Genomic DNA, 18,157 nt, shown 5'->3' with positions numbered 1-18,157 from the left:
ACAAAGAATTTTATCAAAAAAATTTTAAATAAATAAATTCTTTTAACGATTTTTAATAAAATTTTCGAGGAATTCAATTAAAATTGTATTAAAAATAATTGAAATCCGGCAATGAGTTTTATTATTTCTGCAAATAATTATGAATTCTTCTGAAGAATTTTATAAAAATTTTCAAAAATAATTAAATTCCTGTGAAAAATTCGCAGTAATTCAATTATTTTCAAAAATTTTAATAAAATTATTTGCAGATCTTCAATTACTTTTAGAAATTTTAATAAAATTTTTCGCAAGAATTTTAATATTTTCGTTAAATAATAAAAATCTTTGCAGAAATTCAACTATTTTGAAAAATCTTAATAAAATTCTTGGCAAGTATTCAATTATTTTTAGAAATATCAAAATTTTCGAAGAAATTTAAATATTTTCAAAAACTTTGATAAAACTTTTTTGTAGAGATTCAATTATTTGTGATTCAATTTTAAAAAAATTTCTCAAAAAAATTCAATTATTTAAAAAATTTTAATGAAATTCTTCGAAAAAATTCAATTATTTTTAAGAATTTTTATGCAATTCTTCATGAGAATTAAATAATTTTCAATATAATTTTAATTCAATTCCATTTAAAGAATAACAAATTTTTGAAAATATAAATGAAATTTCGCAATGAATTATATTATTTGTGAAAATAATTTAATTTTCGGGAAGAATTTTTTAAAAATGATTTTAAATAATTGAATTCTGGTGAAAGATTATATTATTTATGAAAATAATTGAAATCTTGCAAAGAATTTTATTATTTGTGAAAATAATTAAATTTTCGGGAAGAATTTTATAAAAATGATTTTAAATAATTGAATTCTGGTGAAAAATGATATTATTTATGAAAATAATTGAATCCCTGTAAAATATTTTCAATATTCAATATTTTGTAAAATATATTTTTAAAATATTATCAACTAATCTAATATATATTAGAAAATTTCACAAATTACAGAAGAATTTTACTTAGTAAAATGTTTTTAAATTCTAAGTTTCATTTTCTAATTAAATTCATTCAAAATTGAAATTTTATTTAAAATTTCAAATTAAAACCTTTTGAAGTTGATCTGTATTTTGAATATGGTAAACGCAACAAGTACTGTTTTAACATTCAATTAATTTTGAAATATTTAATTAAAATTTTCAAATAATCCAATAAATAATTTATAAGTCATAATTTTGTGATAGAATTAAGTTAATAATAAATAAATTATTGTCAGAAATAGAAAAAATTGAAGGTTTTGTTTTTTGTATTAGAGTTCGTGGTAAATTCATAGTTTGCTAGGCAAACAAAAAAGATAAGTTTCAGAATTTTTTTATAAATTCTAAAAATTTAATTTTTTTTCGTACTTTTAATAAAATTTCCTATAAACTGTCAACCTGTGACAACCCTGTTTAAAAAATTTTTTTTTTGTAATTACCTACCATTATGCACAATAAAAAATTTTGTTGTAGTTTATGTATTTCTGTAACTTATTTTTCTTCATTTGAGGGGCCGATAGTAAAAGTGGTTTAAAAAACTTAGGGAGCAAAAATGGGATAAGAGACATGGGAGCAAAAATGGGTTAAAATGATTTGGTAATTTATGGATAAATTAATTATAATATTGATAGTCAAAAAATATTTAAAATATTAAAGATTAAAGAAAGACTTATTTTAATTACAATTAATATTTTGCAAATCATTAGTATAATGAACTTATCGATAAATACATAAATTATTTTAACCCGTTTTTGATCCCAAGTCACTTATCCCACTTTTGTTCCCAATGATTTTTTAAACCACTTTTACTATCAGCTCCTCATTTACGAAAAAGCATGGGGTTTTTTTAATTTGACTATTGATTCGATATTAACTTTGGATTTTGAATTTGACAAATTGAAATTTCATGAAACTGGAGGTAAGAAATATTGTCGCAAACAAATTGTTTGTTTTTAGCGTGGACATTTTGACATAGTATCGAATAAAATAATAAATTATACCGCATTAGAGCTGTACAATAAAAAGGGAAATAGTATCGTTTGGTTCGTGACATTCCTCAAAAGTTGGCAATGCAGCATTCTACAGTGAGAGTTAATTCGTTGATTATCATTGTGCCATCTTGAAAGGGCAAGCTATAGCGAAACCATTCGAGTCGATTATTTAGACACGCATGAGCAGGTACAATTTTTAATTTGATTCTCGGTTACTTTTGTAGTTTATAAAGGGGGGAAGTAATTACGGTACAAGGACGATCTAGGTAGGTACGCACGCGAGAACAAGAGAGAGAGAGAGAGAGAGAAAGAGAGGGTGACTGTGTGGAGTTGATCGAAACTCGAGTGTTCGTAAGTACAGCAATCTTGCGGGGTAATTTTGTGCAAATAGTAATATCGTGCAGACCGACTGGCTGCTGTGGCAGGTTGCTCGCGTGCCAAGGTATCATTTTCATTACGGTCCCTCTGCGCGGCACAGTCAGATAAAACCAATTATAACCTATCCCCGATATCAAGCCAAACGTTGTCAGCGTGCACCAGTTCGCCTATAGCACAAGCTCTAGATTTTACTTGCTAAGCAGCCATTTTCTATCATAAATATTCTCAACGACCTTACCAACTGCATCAAATACCTCAATTAGAAAAATCATTTTTAGTCCTGCATAATTTCTACCTACCAAATTCCAAGTCTCCATACTTCAGTTCAAATGCTCATTATGCAAAACATTGTTTCTGAAACATTCTGAAAAATTCAACCATATATTTTTCAATTAAAAACACAAAGATAGTATCAATTTTTCCCATTCTTTTCTCCATTACTATTTTTTATTGCTATTTAGATCCATTTTTAGTTTATTTTCGTCCATTAAACTGAAAACTTCTTCTCCTCTTTGTTAAATTGTCTGCAGCAAATGTTTCATCAAAATTGCCAGACGAACGAGAAGTCATGAACGATTTAGAGTAATTTTACTTAAATGCGTATCCAGAATGAATGGAATATCCAATTTATTATATAAGTCAATCTACTTAATGTAAGTGCTGCAATTAGAAATTGGATGTACTCTTGCCCTTTCATAAAAGCCTTATCAAATTTTACATCTTCCCATACGACATTAATTTCGAAATCGTTAACTCTGACATTTAACGGGAGTAGAAAATAAAATTCGGTATTAATCAAAGTTCGTGATTCAACCTAGAAAATTCTCTCTCTGACAAAAATTGCAAATACGGTACTTCTAATCTATTTCGTTTTTACATACTTTGATTCCTAAATCCCCACGTCGAAAAATTACATGCTTTTTATTTTAAAAATATTTTAACATTTCCAGGGTTGTCATTGGTTAGGAAAAGTCAGCGATTTTTATTAAAGTACTGAAAAAAAATTGAATTTAAAAGAAGTTACAAATGATAGCAGAAATTCAATTTATTTTCAAAAGTAATAAAATTCGTCGCAAAAATTCAATTATTTTCGAAAATTTTCCTCAATTCAATCATTTTCAATATCTACTATTTTATAATAAAATTTTTCAAAACACTTCATTTATTTAAAAAAAAAAAGTGTTGATAAAATTTAAAGCAAACATTACATTATTTTCATAAATAATTAAAAAAAATTTTCACCGAGATTCAATTATATTCATGAATAATAAAACTAATCATAGAATTTCAATCATTTTCAATACAATTTTAATCAAATTCCTCAAAAATTAATTAACTATTCTTATGAAAATTTTATTAAAATTCGTCGAAAAAATTTAATTATTTATAAATTTTTTTTTATAAATTTCTGCACAAAAATTCAATTATTTTCAAAAGTAATAAAATTCTTCTAAAAAATTCAATTATGTCGAAAAATTTAAAAAATAATCCTCAAAATTTTAATAACGTTTATAAATAATAAACTTCTTCTCCGTAATTCAATTGTTTTCGAAAATTTTAATATATCTCTGGGCAAAATTTCAATTATTTTCAAAAAATTTCCTTAATTCAATTATTCTCATAAATAATGAAATTCTCTTTAGAAGAATTCAATTATTTGCATAAATAATAAATCTCATTACAAGATTTCAATTATTTTTAATACAATAAATTTTAATTGCATTCCTCGAAAAATAATATAATAATTCTTAAAAATTTTATTAAAATTCGTCGTAAGAATTCAATTATTTAAAAATTTGTTGATAAAATTCTTTTTGAGAATTCAATTCCAAGAAACATTCAATTATTCTATAAATTATTTATTTTTGTATTTAAATATAATTGAATCTGTGAGCCAAAGATCTCTTGAGTGTCAACGTCCAACCTAAATGTGTTTCTAAATCTAAAAAATCTGATTTGGAAAATATTGTTTGCAATATTTTTGTTTTTAATTATGCTCAATTAACACGCACCTATGATCGATTGTATAAAACTTTAAAGTAAAAAAAAAGATAAAAGAGTGCGCATAAAACTTCCCCTCTCAATAAAAATCTTTAATACCTTTCATCATTTTATTATTTTAGAAGTATTACTTTTTGATTCAACGGAACTTTTTATTTTTCCAAAGAAAGCAGAAAACTTTGATCTAAAAACCGATTCAGAAACTCTTTGCAATATTTAACGCGCAATAAGATGAAATTCTTTCCAAATACAGCATAAAATGTGATGGATTTTAAATATTGCAAAGCAACCTCTTTTTTAAATGAGAATTATACTTTTTTTTTTGAAATTCTAATTATCATTTATAAATCATTTTTATTTACTCTGCAGGGTTGTCTTAGAGCTTGATTAAAGGTTGAAACCATCTTATGCATATTAATTATTATTTTTATACTACCAGTAAATGCATTGCGCAACTAAAACTTCGTTTATTAATAGGAGTTACCCTCATAAAGTGGAGGCGCAACCCTGGCATCTTTAGAGGTTCTTAATTATACAAGATGAGTATCTTGGTTGTGCAAAAAAAAAACTCTCTCAAGTTTCTAATATGCTGAAAAAAAATATTATTTTAACTCTTTCAAAATTCCGTCAATTATATATTGACAGAATATTGATAAGGTTTTTTAAATACAACGTCAGTAAGTTTATTAATGAAAAAAAAATTATTTTTTAACGAACTATGCCGAAATTCAATTATTTTCAAAAGTAATAAAAATTTCACAGAAATTCAATTATTTACAAATATTAAAATTCGTCGAAGGAATTCAATTATTTAAAAATTTGCTACTCTTTAATTTTTAAAATTATTAAATTATTATAAGAAAAAAATTAATTTTTTATGGCAAAACTGTTAAAAAATAATAAAAGTTAAAAAAAACCGTACTTGACTGTATTTATAAAATATCAGTTTATTTAAAAAAAAATCCCAACTGTTCAAATGCAGAAAACAAATAAAACGCAAAGGCCATTATTAATAAATATTCAAATTTCGCTTTAAATATCATCACAGCTGGTGTTTGAGATTAAATTTTATTTTCTTTAGATATATAAATTTTTAAAAGCGTACGTTACAAATTGCAATTTAAAAAAAAAAAATATCTATGTATTATAAATCGACAAATCGTTTCAACGATTTTCAATAGTAAAATTACCATAAAAATAAATATTTAAATTTTAGTGCGTTCTTTGTAGTTTGAAGTATAAAAAGTATAAAAAGCGCATTGACGCACAAACTTTCATCCATATATATATATCTGTTCTGCTTTTTGTCCCAACAACGAAAATGTCGATTAAAATTTTTACATTCATTTTATTATTCTGTAAGTGCATAAATTAGCAGTAAATTCATCACTTTTTGTTTTAATCCGTAACTGTAATTTCATTTTTTTATGCACTGAAAAAAAATTCTGATTAGTGTTTAATTAATATTTAACACGATATTGTAGTTAAAAACCAGAACTCTGGTTATTTTAACCAGAATTTTTTTTTGTATGTGTGCTGGTGATAATTTTATTGAATCTATTATTATAATATACTACTATTTGTATCAGTAAATTTGTATTTAAATTTCTGTAATTTAATTTATATACAAATATATAAATAATTAATATATAAATATATAAATAATTAATAATATTTTATGTTTATTATTATTTAAAAATTTATTAACACGCAATTAAAAAACATTTAATTAGATTTTATTGAAGAATTCAACTGTCATGTGTCAGCCAATGGAGAAGTAGACTTCAAGAATTCTCAATTCGCAAGTAAGTGAATACTATCTTTCATTAACAATAGATTCTAATTTATTTATTTTTTATACATTTACAGAAACATTATTAACATTGGCAAATATCTTCGAAAACAAGACAGACGAATCATATTTCGAAGCTGAAAAATTATTGAATTCAGAAGTAATTGACATAAAATCTCAATGTCGAATGAACAGAAATTTATATTACGTGGATTTGCAACAAAAAGAATATGAAAATATGTTGCAGAAAGTGTTAAAGACTAATTACAAATCACTTTCATCCTTTAATGCTAAAGAATTATGGAATAGCATAGAAATTTTTTTTCAAGAAATATCAAATTGCTATCCATTCAATTTTCCATTTGGAACATTATCAATCCATAAGATTGCATTTAATATGATGTCAATAATTGCTAATGCAATAATAGACAGATTTAATTTTTGTAAGAAAAATTATTTTCGCCTTTAAATTATAAGAATTTAAATTTAAAGAATTAATTAATAATTAATTCTTATTAAAAAGAATTAACAGAATTATCTACTGGCAAATAGGTATCGTAATTTTTAATATGCTTTACAGTTATAACAAATGGCAAACAACTTAAAAATACAACTTCTCATGAATGTCAATTGGGTCAAGATAAAAGAAAACTTCTATTTTTCCAAGAATTGCTAATGCAAATGTCACCAATTATTGGTTCTTGCAAGTAAGTTTTTCCACGAATTTGCCGAAACATTACTTAAAAATTCGAAAAATTAAAATAAAATTAAAATAAAAAAAAATTTTTAGAGATTTAGTTATTTATATTTTTTCTTCTTTTTAGTGACAGTGTTTTACAAAGAAAATGTATGTTAAACAAGTTCCAAAATGTAAGTCAAGATTTACGGAATCAGCTGAGAACGATTATGAGTCCAATAGGACCAGAAAATTTATGTAAAGATGTTTAGGAATAAAATTTTTAAAAATATATACAAAAAAGTATTCGTTTATTCTTGCTTTAGTAGTTTGTTTTATTGAATTTAATTATAAACAATTACATTTCCTACACACTTCAATTATTTTCAATATTTACTATTTTCATAAAATTTCGCAAAAGAATTCAATTATTTAAAAAAAAAATTGATAACATTCATCCAAAATTCAAGTATTTTTATAAATAATAAAATTTCCACAGGAATTCAATTAATTTAGAATAACATTTTCAGAAAAATTTCGAGAAAATCAATTATTTAACAGAATTTTTATAGAATTCTTCACAATAATTTTATTACTTTCACTAATAATAACATTTTTCATGGAAATTCAATTGTTAAAAAAAATTGTTGATAAAATTCTAATAACAAAATTTTTTAGGTATAGAAATTCAATTCTTTTTAAACATTTTAATACAATTTTTCTCAATAATTCAATTTTTTTCATAAATAATAAAATTATTCTCAGGAATTCAATTATTTTTAAAAATTTTAATAAAATTATTTTTAAAAGTAATACATTTTCCTTGGAAATTCAATAATTTAAAAAAAATCTAATAAAATCGTTTGCAATAATTCAATTATTTAAATAAATAATAAAATGCTTTTAAGGAATTCAATTATTTTTGAAAAAAATGTTGATAAAATTCTAACAACAAAATTTTTCAAAGAAATTCTATGCTTTTTAAATATTTTAAATAAAATTTTCCGCAATAATTCAATTATTTTCATAAAAAATAAAATTCTTCTTAGAAATTCAATTATTTTTGAAAAAATAAAATTCTTTACAACTATACAATTATTTTCTCATAAATAATAATCAAAGTAATCGCAAGATTTCAATTTTTTTAATACAACTATACTGGAATTGCTCAAAAAATGTAATTATTCTTAAAATTTAATTTCAATTCCTCAAAAAAATCAATTATTTGAAAAAATGTTTTTTTTTAAATTTCTTTGGAAGAATTCAATTATTTTCAAAAATATTAGAATTTTCACAAGAATTCAATTATTTTTAAATATTTTAATAAAATTGTTTGAAAGAAATCACTTATCCTTATTAATAAAATCAGACTTTTGTCTGTACATTGCATAGAATTCAAAATTTCTATTATATTCCTTCTTTTTACACTCTAAGGAATGCGAAAATACTATTAAGAAAATTATGTGTGTATGTGTATATGTGTGTATGTGTATATGTGTGTATGTGTGTATGTGTGTATGTATGTCCGCAAATTTTCGACCGCGTATCACGGAAAAACGGTTCGATCGTTTGAAGTAAAACTTTGCAGTCTTTTAGGCATTAGCCTAACTTAAAATCCTAGCGATAGTAGATTAAAAAATATTAATATGGACGAAAGTTATGCCATTTTTTCAAAAATTCGAAAATTCGAAATTTTTAGTTTTTTCATATACTTTAGTGAATTGTACTTAAACTTGGTACAGGGTTAATTTTAGTGTTTCTTATGAAGATTTAATCGCCAGAATAATAAAATTTTGAATAACAAATAAAAAGTGTTAGATTTAAATATTGAAAAATTAAAAAGTTTAAAAATTGAAATTCTTTGTAATTAATTTTTATACGGTTGTATTTCTTAGGTCAACAATAAAAATTTGTTGTTGAAATCATAAGTTTACTTTCTTAAAAGAATTCTATTAGGTCAGAATATTAACAATATCCATATACTTAATATGAGACTTTTGTCAGTATGTTGCACAGAATTCAAAATTGCTATTATATTTTATTAATTAATGATCAAAAAATGAAAAACTCAAATTTCATTCTGATGACTAAATTGTAATAAAAAATACTAAAATTAACCCTGTATAAAATTTAAGTAAAATTAATGACAATAATTATTTCAAAAGATAAATTTTGAATTTTAAAAATTTTGAAAATATATAGCACTAGCTGTCATGTCGTACCCGTCTTCGACGGGTTTTAGTTTCTACCAATACATTTAACAATGTTTCTACCAATCTGGAAAATCAAAAATACCCGGGATAAATTAATTAATAATTAATAATTAATAATTAATAATTAGTTAATTAATAATAATTAATAATTAGTTAATAATTAATTAATTAATAATTAGTTACCATTAGCTATTTCGGTAGTATAATTATACTATTTGAATAGTCTCCACCCTTCAGCAAAAAATCAAAAATTATGGAAAAATAGCAAAAATGCAAAAAAATGAATTTCTTAAAATTAAACATTTTTCCTTCTTTTTATGGCATTTAGCTTTATTATTTTTGTGCTCTTAAAAAATACTTTACTTATTCAATAGTCTCCACCCTTCGGTAAAAAATCTAAAATTATGGAAAATTAGCAAAAATTCAAAAAACCGAATTTCTTAAAATTCAACATTTTTCCTTCTTTTTTATATCATTTAGCTAATTATTTTTGTTTAATGTAGCAAATTTTTTACTTTACATACTGATCTTTAAATAAAAAACTTTAATAACTTTTCCTGAAAAGCTTGCTTAAAGATTAAAAATCACTATTTTCTTAGAAAAAAGTTGATCTAAAAAAACGAAAAAAAATTTCAAAATACATCTTTTTTAAAAATTTTATCCTAGAAATGGGTTGTATTTATCTGAAAAAGTTAGCTAAGGATAGTTTTTTCATTCATTTTACAAAAGATAAAAAATTTGCATTTTTTTGTTTTTTTGAATTTTTTGGAAAAATGTCATAACTTTTGTTCAAGTTAATATTTTTTAATCGGATAAGGCTATGATTGTAAGTTACTTTAATACCTAATAGACTGCCAAATTTCACTTTAATTGGTTGAACCGTTTTCAATTGATGCGCGAACAAAGTTTTGCATACAGACAGAGACAGACAGACAGAAATTTTTTTTACATTTTTAGAATTCTAATGTCTCAAAACGAAAAAATATATAAAAATTTTCAAGTTTGGAGCAATGTACAGATAGTAATCTGATTTTATTAATATAGATAATGTTCGTTCACATTAATAACTTTTAGTTTACTATAGCTACACTAAAAAAAGTTATATGATTCAAGTAATTATAATTATTTGAAAAATAATATCTTATTTAAAAAGTTTTTATTTCGATCTAATAAGAATTTATTTCGTTTAAATAATTTTATTTAGTTGAATCAAATAAATCTTAATTGGATTAATTAAATAAATACTTGACTCTAATAAATAAATTTATTTAACACAAATCATTTCTAAATTTTATATTTTTTCATGGATTGCTTCTAAACTTTCTATAGTTGAGTATTACATGTTATTTATTAACATTTTAGCATAATTTTTCAAAAATACTTTCTTATAACGAAGATGTAAGTATAAAAATGTTTTGAATATCAAAAAATTGAAAAAATTATAATTGATACCAATTGCTATGAAGCTTAATTCAGTAGTATTTGTGGGCTCTCTGATTTAACTTTTAGAGATATCTTGATCAATGTAAAGACAAAAGTTAAACACGGTGTTTATTTTGGTTTAAAACAATTTCCGGCTTTGTCCAAATTTTTCCTGGTTTACTGGACGGGTTTTTTTTAATAATACATTTAACAGGGTGTCTACCAACCAGAAAAGACGTAAAATATCAGGGAATTTAATGTAACCGAGAAAAACTGGATCTACTTGCTATACAATTAGTTCGAATTAGACTGTACTATAACTCAAAAAACTGGAGGAAATTTTAGATTGATTTTAATACATTATATTGATTGAAGTACTACAAATTGAGAAATATTGTTTTCTGCATTTGAATTAGTTAAAAATAACTAATTTGATAATAAAAAGTCGGTCACTGTTTCAAATGGTATTATTTTCCTAATGAAATAGACAATAGTAACTAATTATTATTTTTTCCCTGTCAAATCAAATTCCCGGCTATTTTCCGGTTTTCTAGGTTGGTAGATACACTGTTAAGTGCATTATCAGAAACTACAACCCGTCGAAGACGGGTACGACAGCTAGTTTTAAATATAATTTTAATTAAATTTTTAATAAATAATTTAATTATTCTTTTAGATTTTAATAAAATTCGTCCCAAGAATTCAATTATTTGTATAAATAATTCTTCGAAAGAATTCAATTATTAAAGATAAATAACAAAATTATTCCCTGAAATTCAATTATTTTGAGGCATTTTAATAAAATTTTTGGCAAAATTAAATTGATTTCATATAAATATTGTGATATTCATCACAAGAATTCAATTATTTTTAAAAGTGGTAAATTATTTCTTGGAAATTTAATTATTTTAAAAAATTCTTTTAAAATCGTTCGCAAGAATTCAATGTATTTAAAAATTTTTTTGTAAAAATCTTCGTATGAATTCAATTCTTTTCAAGAATAATAAAAAATTTTCATGAATTCAATTATTTAAATTAAAATTTGCATAAAATTAGACGAAAGGTGAAATCAATTATTTAATTTTTATAAACTTCTTCGTAAGAATTAAATTACTTTTATAAATATTTAAATTCTTTCGCATGAATAATAAAATTCGTTGGAGGAATTCAAGTTATTAGCAGGATAAGAAAGAAGTAAATATTTTTGATGAAAATTAGGTAAAATTCAGGAGAATAATATATAGAATGTATTTTTTGTCAGTTTTGTGAAGTGTCTAAAAATTAAATTAATTATCGAGTGCTCTCAACTATTTTTCAAATTAATCAGCTTAAATCAAATTTCATTTTGTTATTATTTAGCATTCGGTTTCTTAGAGGTAGAAAGGTATTATAGATATAGTTTGCAAAATTAAATAAAACAACATATTTAATATCCAAGTTTATTTAGAGTTTCAACATTCAAAATATGCAATAGTCTTCATATAAGTACAATCCACGAATATTTTCATCACCTGGCGTCAATTACTTGCAAGTTTTTGATCCTGTTAATGCAAAAATGAGGTATTTGTTAATTGAAAAATTTAATTTTTTTACTGGATATGAAAAATTAGATTAAGTCAAGTATATTTTGTGTAAAATATAATTAATAATAATCTTTGACTACAAGAAGAAATAATTAGTTTTGTCAAAAATTACCTTTTTTTAAATTTTTAAATTAAGATTTTTTTTCATCTTTTTTAAATTAATTTAAAAAAAATTGTTAATTATTTTTATTTACAATAAATTAGAATTAGATGTAAATAGAGATGAAAATACTTACTTGATTGGCAGACTTCGCTGCAACATTGCCTGTTTCTTTGACAACTCTGACCCGAATTTCGACAGATTTGTGCATTAGCAACTCCTGTCATCAAAAGAACGCTCAAAAGAGCTAAAAGTGCAAACAATGTGAAGTGCATTTTCAATCAAATTCAACTGATGCTGAACAATATCGATACCATGGTATATATACCGTTGAAATTAAACAAAAGAAATTTTCATATCTTTAAATGTAAATAAACCGTTTTTCCTGATCTCAGTAAAAAATAATAATTTTTTTTTCCGAAAAAGACAGTTATTAAGAAAAATACAATTATCGTATGTTGTGACGCCAATCATCATAATAAGAATTAATTTCCCTTATATAAACTGCATAAATATTTGTTCTTAAGACTCCTTTGTAAGATAATTTGTAAAATGCATTTTATTGTATTTGTTTTATTTTTAAATATATATTCTTTATCTTTTTATTATTCTCATATTACTTCCTTTCTAATAATATAATGTATTTCAATTTTATGTATTTTGGATTCTATATGTATAGAAAAGTAATTAAAAAATTCGGTATTTAGATAACAATAAGAAATTTTGCAACAAGCTTGCTGCAAGCTTAACTTACGGAAAATTCGGTTACTTGGTACATTGGACAGTAGAAGTTCAAATAACGTCTTTGAATTTTTGCTATTAAATAACTAAAATATTAGATCGCAGCCTAAATTTTCCTGACACGGGATATAAAATTTAAAAAATTAAATTATCAAATTAAAAAGAACGTATCAAAAAATATTAAAATAGTTGCGAAGGAAGCAACGTTTTGAAACGTTCTGATAGATTTTTTGTCTTAGAAAAACGGTGACAACTATTCCAAAGAAACCTTAGATATAAAATTAATAATCTTAAAATTTGCATTTTATTTCGATATGTTTATGATTATCTCATATTTCTTATACAACAGACAGTATCTAAACAAGAAACTTTTACTTAATATATTAAAAATAAAATTGTCAACATGTACAACAGGATACTGTTATTGGTGATAATATTTATTCTTTTTCATATAATATGAGATCCCTTATCATGAAGCTTATGGCTCTTTTATTTATTTTTTCTTCAAATAACTGTCTTTTTCCGAAAAGTTTATCAGAAAAAAAGTTTTGCTTGCATTTAAAGATATGAAAATTATGTACTTTTGTTTAATTTTTCAGTATATAAACCACGATACTAATGGTGATAATCATCAGTTGAATTTTATTGAAAATGCACTTCACATTGTTTGCACTTTTAGCTCTTTTGAGCGTCCTTTTGATGACAGGAGTTGCTGATGCACAAATCTGTCGAAATTCGGGTCAGAGTTGTCAAAGAAACAGGCAATGTTGCAGCGAAGTCTGCCAATCAAGTAAGTATTTTCCTCTCTATTTACATCTAATTCTAATTTATTGTAAATAAAAATAATTAACAATTTTTTTTAAATTAAATTAAAAAAGATGAAAAAAAATGTTAATTTAAAAATTTAAAAAAAGGTAATTTTTGACAAAACTAATTATTTCTTCTTGTAGTCAAAGATTATTATTAATTATATTTTACACAAAATATACTTGATTTAATCTAATTTTTTCATCTTCAGTAAAAAAATTAAATTTTTCAATTAACAAATACCTCATTTTTGCATTAACAGGATCAAAAACTTGCAAGTAATTGACGCCAGGTGATGAAAGTATTCGTGGATTGTACTTATATGAAGACTATTGCATATTTCGAATGATAAATAAACCTGGATGACTATCTTTTTTTTTCCAAAATACTAAAATGTTACTTGATTTTTCTTGATTTCTTTTTTAAATTTTAATCTACTCTTATATATGTATGTACTTAACTATCTACCCTAATAAAAATGTTTAAGGCGTTATAAAAAATATTGTGTTACTTAATTTACTTAACTACTTCTAATGAATCCCTAATTCCCTACCTCTTCAGGGTTGCTTCAAAAATTTAATTTTGTTTCTCCCTGATTAACCAGATAAAATTTTGACTTTATTCCTGATCACTAAAATTCTTCTCGAAATCAAATATTAACTATAATTTTTGAAAAAGTTCTTTAAGAATTTTCAAATCCATTTGTTTAAAATTCAATTTTATGAAATTTCGATTATACGGAAATTCTTCAGTTAAATAAATGTTAGAAAATCAAAACTTCAAATAATTTCAAAAAAAATTCAATTTAAGTTTTTCTAAAAAATTTATTCTACAGAATTGTTTGGATAGAAATATGAAAAATTCAAAATTTTAAAAATTTTAATGTGTAACCTTTTCAAAATACAATTATTTCTAAAAATGCATATATTATAATATGCTTTTAATATTCAATTATTATGAAAAATTTAAATTGAAATTCATTTTTAAATCAATTTTTATTGGAAAATTCTACGGGAATTTATTTACTTCAATACGAAAATAAATAATTTATTGAATAATTGAACGTTTCTAAAAATTCAATTCTCACAAAGAATTTTATCAACAAATTTTTAAATAATTAAATTCTTCTGACGAATTTTACTAAAATTTTTAAGAATAATTACATTTATTTTTCTAGAAATTCAATTAAAATTATATTAAAATGAGTTTTATTATTTATACAAATAATTATGAATTTTATTCTTCTAAAGAATTTTATTAAAAGTTTCAAAAATAATTAAATTCTTGTGAAAAATTTGCAGAAATTTAAATATTTTCAAAAATTGTTATAAAATTTTTGGCATAAATGAAAAATAATAAAATTCTTTGCAGATCTTCAATTATTTTTACAAATTTTAATAAAAATTTTCGCAAGAATTTTAATATTTTCGTTTTTAAATAATAAAAATTTTTGCAGAAATTCAATTATTTTAAAAAATTTTAATAAAATTCTTGGCAAGAATTATGAAGATAATTGAAATTTTGACTAAAATTTTTAGAAATTTTTTGAAATTATTGAATTTCTGCGAAGAATTTTTTTACTTTTTAAAACAATTAAAACCCATTCCAAAGGATTTTGGATTCCATATACATATTCAAGGAATATTACAAGTTTTTATCTTTGGAATTTTTTCATATTGTATTAGACAGTATGCAAAGCAATATTTCGGGAATGTTTTGACAATTATTGCACAAATATATTGTTTTACCAATCTTGCAAAAATTTAACAATATTCTTTCGACGGTTCTCAAAGAAGTTTTTTATTATTCTTATAACAAAAATTAATTTTATTATTATTATTAATATATATAAGAAGTTATTATTTTTCAATAATATTAAATAATATTATTATTATTATTATTATTTTATATATAATAATAATAATTCTATAATAATAAAATTGCTTAATTATCATGCAAATTATAATTCTTTTTCGATAAATTATTATCGCTTTTTGTCGATTTAAATTCCATTTATCCTTTTCCTTTCAATTTTACCTTTGTATTGCTTTCCTGTCGCGTAATTCAACGTTGTTCGAGCTTAGTTTGACAGGTAGTCTCAGAGCTTGACACAAAGCGTACACCACCAAACATATATGTACAAGCCAGTTAGACTATCAGAGGGGGTAGGGGGGGGGGTTGAGGGGGTGTACGGTGCAAGCAATGCGAACTTCTCTCACATCTCGCGTCGTGCGCACACTCTGAATTTGAATAATCTCCATTCAAAATTACATCACGTACGACGAAATTGCGATGATTATGGAACTTGAGAATTTCAGAGAATTCATCGCCCAAAATTTGCATTCCGCTGTCCGGGATTCAGCCAGAAGTGTTTCGAAACTCTTGCACTCATGAGTTCGTTTTAAAATCGTTGATATATTGAAATTTTATTGCCTTATCAAAACTTATTATACTCGCATTCAATTAAATTCGTAGTTTGCAAAAAAGATTCTATTATATTTAATTACGAATTTTTTTTTAATTTGTAAAATATTATTCCAAAACGCCAATAAATTCTTTTTTAAATAAATATTTAATCATGATTATTCTTCCATAGGAATAAGGATTTTCAACAAATTTCAAATTCAAACCTTTACGAAATTCAACAACTTATAAGAATATTATTATAAAACATGAAGAAATCGATGACTCCGAGTCAAAGACTCTGAGTTATTGATATATCTTCATGTTTTGTAATAATTTTAATTTCCAGAAAATTTTTCAAAAAAAAAAAATTAAATTATTTACAAAAGTTTTAATAACATCGTTCCCAAGAATTCAATTATTTTTCCAAATAATAAAATTTTTCGCGAGAATTCAATTATTTAAAAAGAATTACATAAAATTCATCGCAAAAATCCAATTATTTTCATAAATAATAAATTTTTTCTCAGAAATTCAATTATTTATTTAAAAATTGATAAATTTTTGAATTCTTTCTTCAATTCTTCACAATTATTTAATTATTTTCATGAATTATAAAATTTTTCATAGAATTTCAATTATTTTTAAAACAATTTTATATAAATTCATAAAAAAATGTAATTATTTTCAAAATTTTTTTGCAAGAATTCAATTACATTTCACAAATAATGAAATTCTTTGCTGAATTAAAAAATATTTTCAAAATTTATTATTTTAATAAAATTTCTGAAATGAATTCAATTCAAAAAACAATGTAATAAAACGCATTGGAAGAATTGAATTATTTTCATAATTAATACTAATTCTTCACAGAATTTCAATTATTTAAAAAAAAATGTAATAAAAATTCTTTACAAGAATTCAATTATTCTCCTAAATAATAAAATTCTTTACAGGATTTCAATTATTTTCAATACAATTTTAAGTAAATTCTTCAAAGAATGTATAATTATTTTCAAAAATATTCAAAATTCAATTATTTTTTGAAAATTAATGTAATGTTTGCTTTAAATTTTATAAACACTTTTTTTAAATAATTGAAATCTTTTGAAAACTTTTATTATAAAATAGTAGATATTAAAAATGATTGAATTGAGGAAAATTTTGGAAAATAATTGAATTATGGGGAAGAATTTTATTATTTTTAAAGATAATTGAAATGTTGACGTGTCATTTTTAAAGAATTCTTGAACATAATTGAATATCTGTGAAGAATTTTATTACTTTTGAAAATAAATTGAATTTCTGCAATCATTTGTAACTTCTTATAAATTCAATTTTTTTCAGTACTTTAATAAAAATTCGTGACTTTTCCCTGATTTCCCTGACCTATGACAACCCTGGAAATGTTAAAATATTTTTAAAATAAAAAACTTGTAGAATTTCCATGGAAACTCCACGGAAGTTCCATGGAATTTCCAGGGTGTACTTCCATGGAATTTTTCGACTTGGGTAGAAATAATTCTATAATAAAAAAGTTTAGTTTATTGTTTATTTTCTTTGATGTAGGTACATAGACATTTTTATTAAAAAAAACAATGCGAATTTGGTTATTTTTCTTATTATATATTCATGGAAAATTTACAAGTTTTATGAAGGTTTTAATTTCAATTATCCGAAATAGTTGATCAAAATTCATTTCCAAAGACAAATTTTTTTGTGTTTAATCCAATTCAACACACTTTTGTGTTCCTGTTAATGTAAAAAAATATACATTAGTAAAAAAACACTTTTTCTTTTATTAAATTATGAAACTAGTATAATATAAACTAATAATTAAAATTAACTGAAAAAAAATATTAACTTTTATTTCTATATGATACTATTAACATTTAGCCCTAGGAACTTTGATTATTATAACTGAATAAATAAAGAAATAAAGAAATAAATAAAAATAAATTTAAATAACAAATTAAATAATTTAAATATACAAAATACTTACTTCCACAACAACGTTTGCTGCAACATT

The 18,157-nt window shown here is 22.7% G+C and overlaps 1 protein-coding gene and 2 long non-coding RNA genes across 3 annotated transcripts; 2 read left to right on the top strand and 1 right to left on the bottom strand.

Moving 5' to 3' along the window:
* Nucleotides 1-5,626: 5,626 nt before the first annotated feature.
* LOC122501772 lies at nt 5,627-7,151 on the top strand. Its single transcript, XM_043611496.1, has 5 exons — nt 5,627-5,749; nt 6,125-6,196; nt 6,261-6,626; nt 6,764-6,890; nt 7,008-7,151. The coding sequence occupies exons 1-5, from the start codon at nt 5,713-5,715 to the stop codon at nt 7,129-7,131; spliced, it is 726 nt and encodes a 241-aa protein (XP_043467431.1). The 5' UTR covers nt 5,627-5,712; the 3' UTR covers nt 7,132-7,151.
* A 4,768-nt stretch (nt 7,152-11,919) lies between these two features.
* LOC122501802 lies at nt 11,920-12,507 on the bottom strand. The gene is made up of 2 exons (XR_006301585.1): nt 12,314-12,507; nt 11,920-12,035 (listed from the first exon to the last, which is right to left on the bottom strand). It is a non-coding gene; the product is annotated as an uncharacterized LOC122501802 (long non-coding RNA).
* Nucleotides 12,508-13,486: 979 nt separating this feature from the next.
* Nucleotides 13,487-14,225, top strand: LOC122501771. Its single transcript, XR_006301584.1, has 2 exons — nt 13,487-13,708; nt 13,988-14,225. It is a non-coding gene; the product is annotated as an uncharacterized LOC122501771 (long non-coding RNA).
* Nucleotides 14,226-18,157: the final 3,932 nt, after the last annotated feature.

Source organism: Leptopilina heterotoma, unplaced genomic scaffold (genome assembly GCF_015476425.1).
Source record: "Leptopilina heterotoma isolate Lh14 unplaced genomic scaffold, ASM1547642v1 Lhet_214, whole genome shotgun sequence".
Classification (NCBI taxonomy): Eukaryota; Metazoa; Arthropoda; class Insecta; order Hymenoptera; family Figitidae; genus Leptopilina; species Leptopilina heterotoma.
The sequence above is the reverse complement of the archived record's forward strand: the minus strand, read 5'-3'. Positions and strand labels throughout refer to the sequence as shown.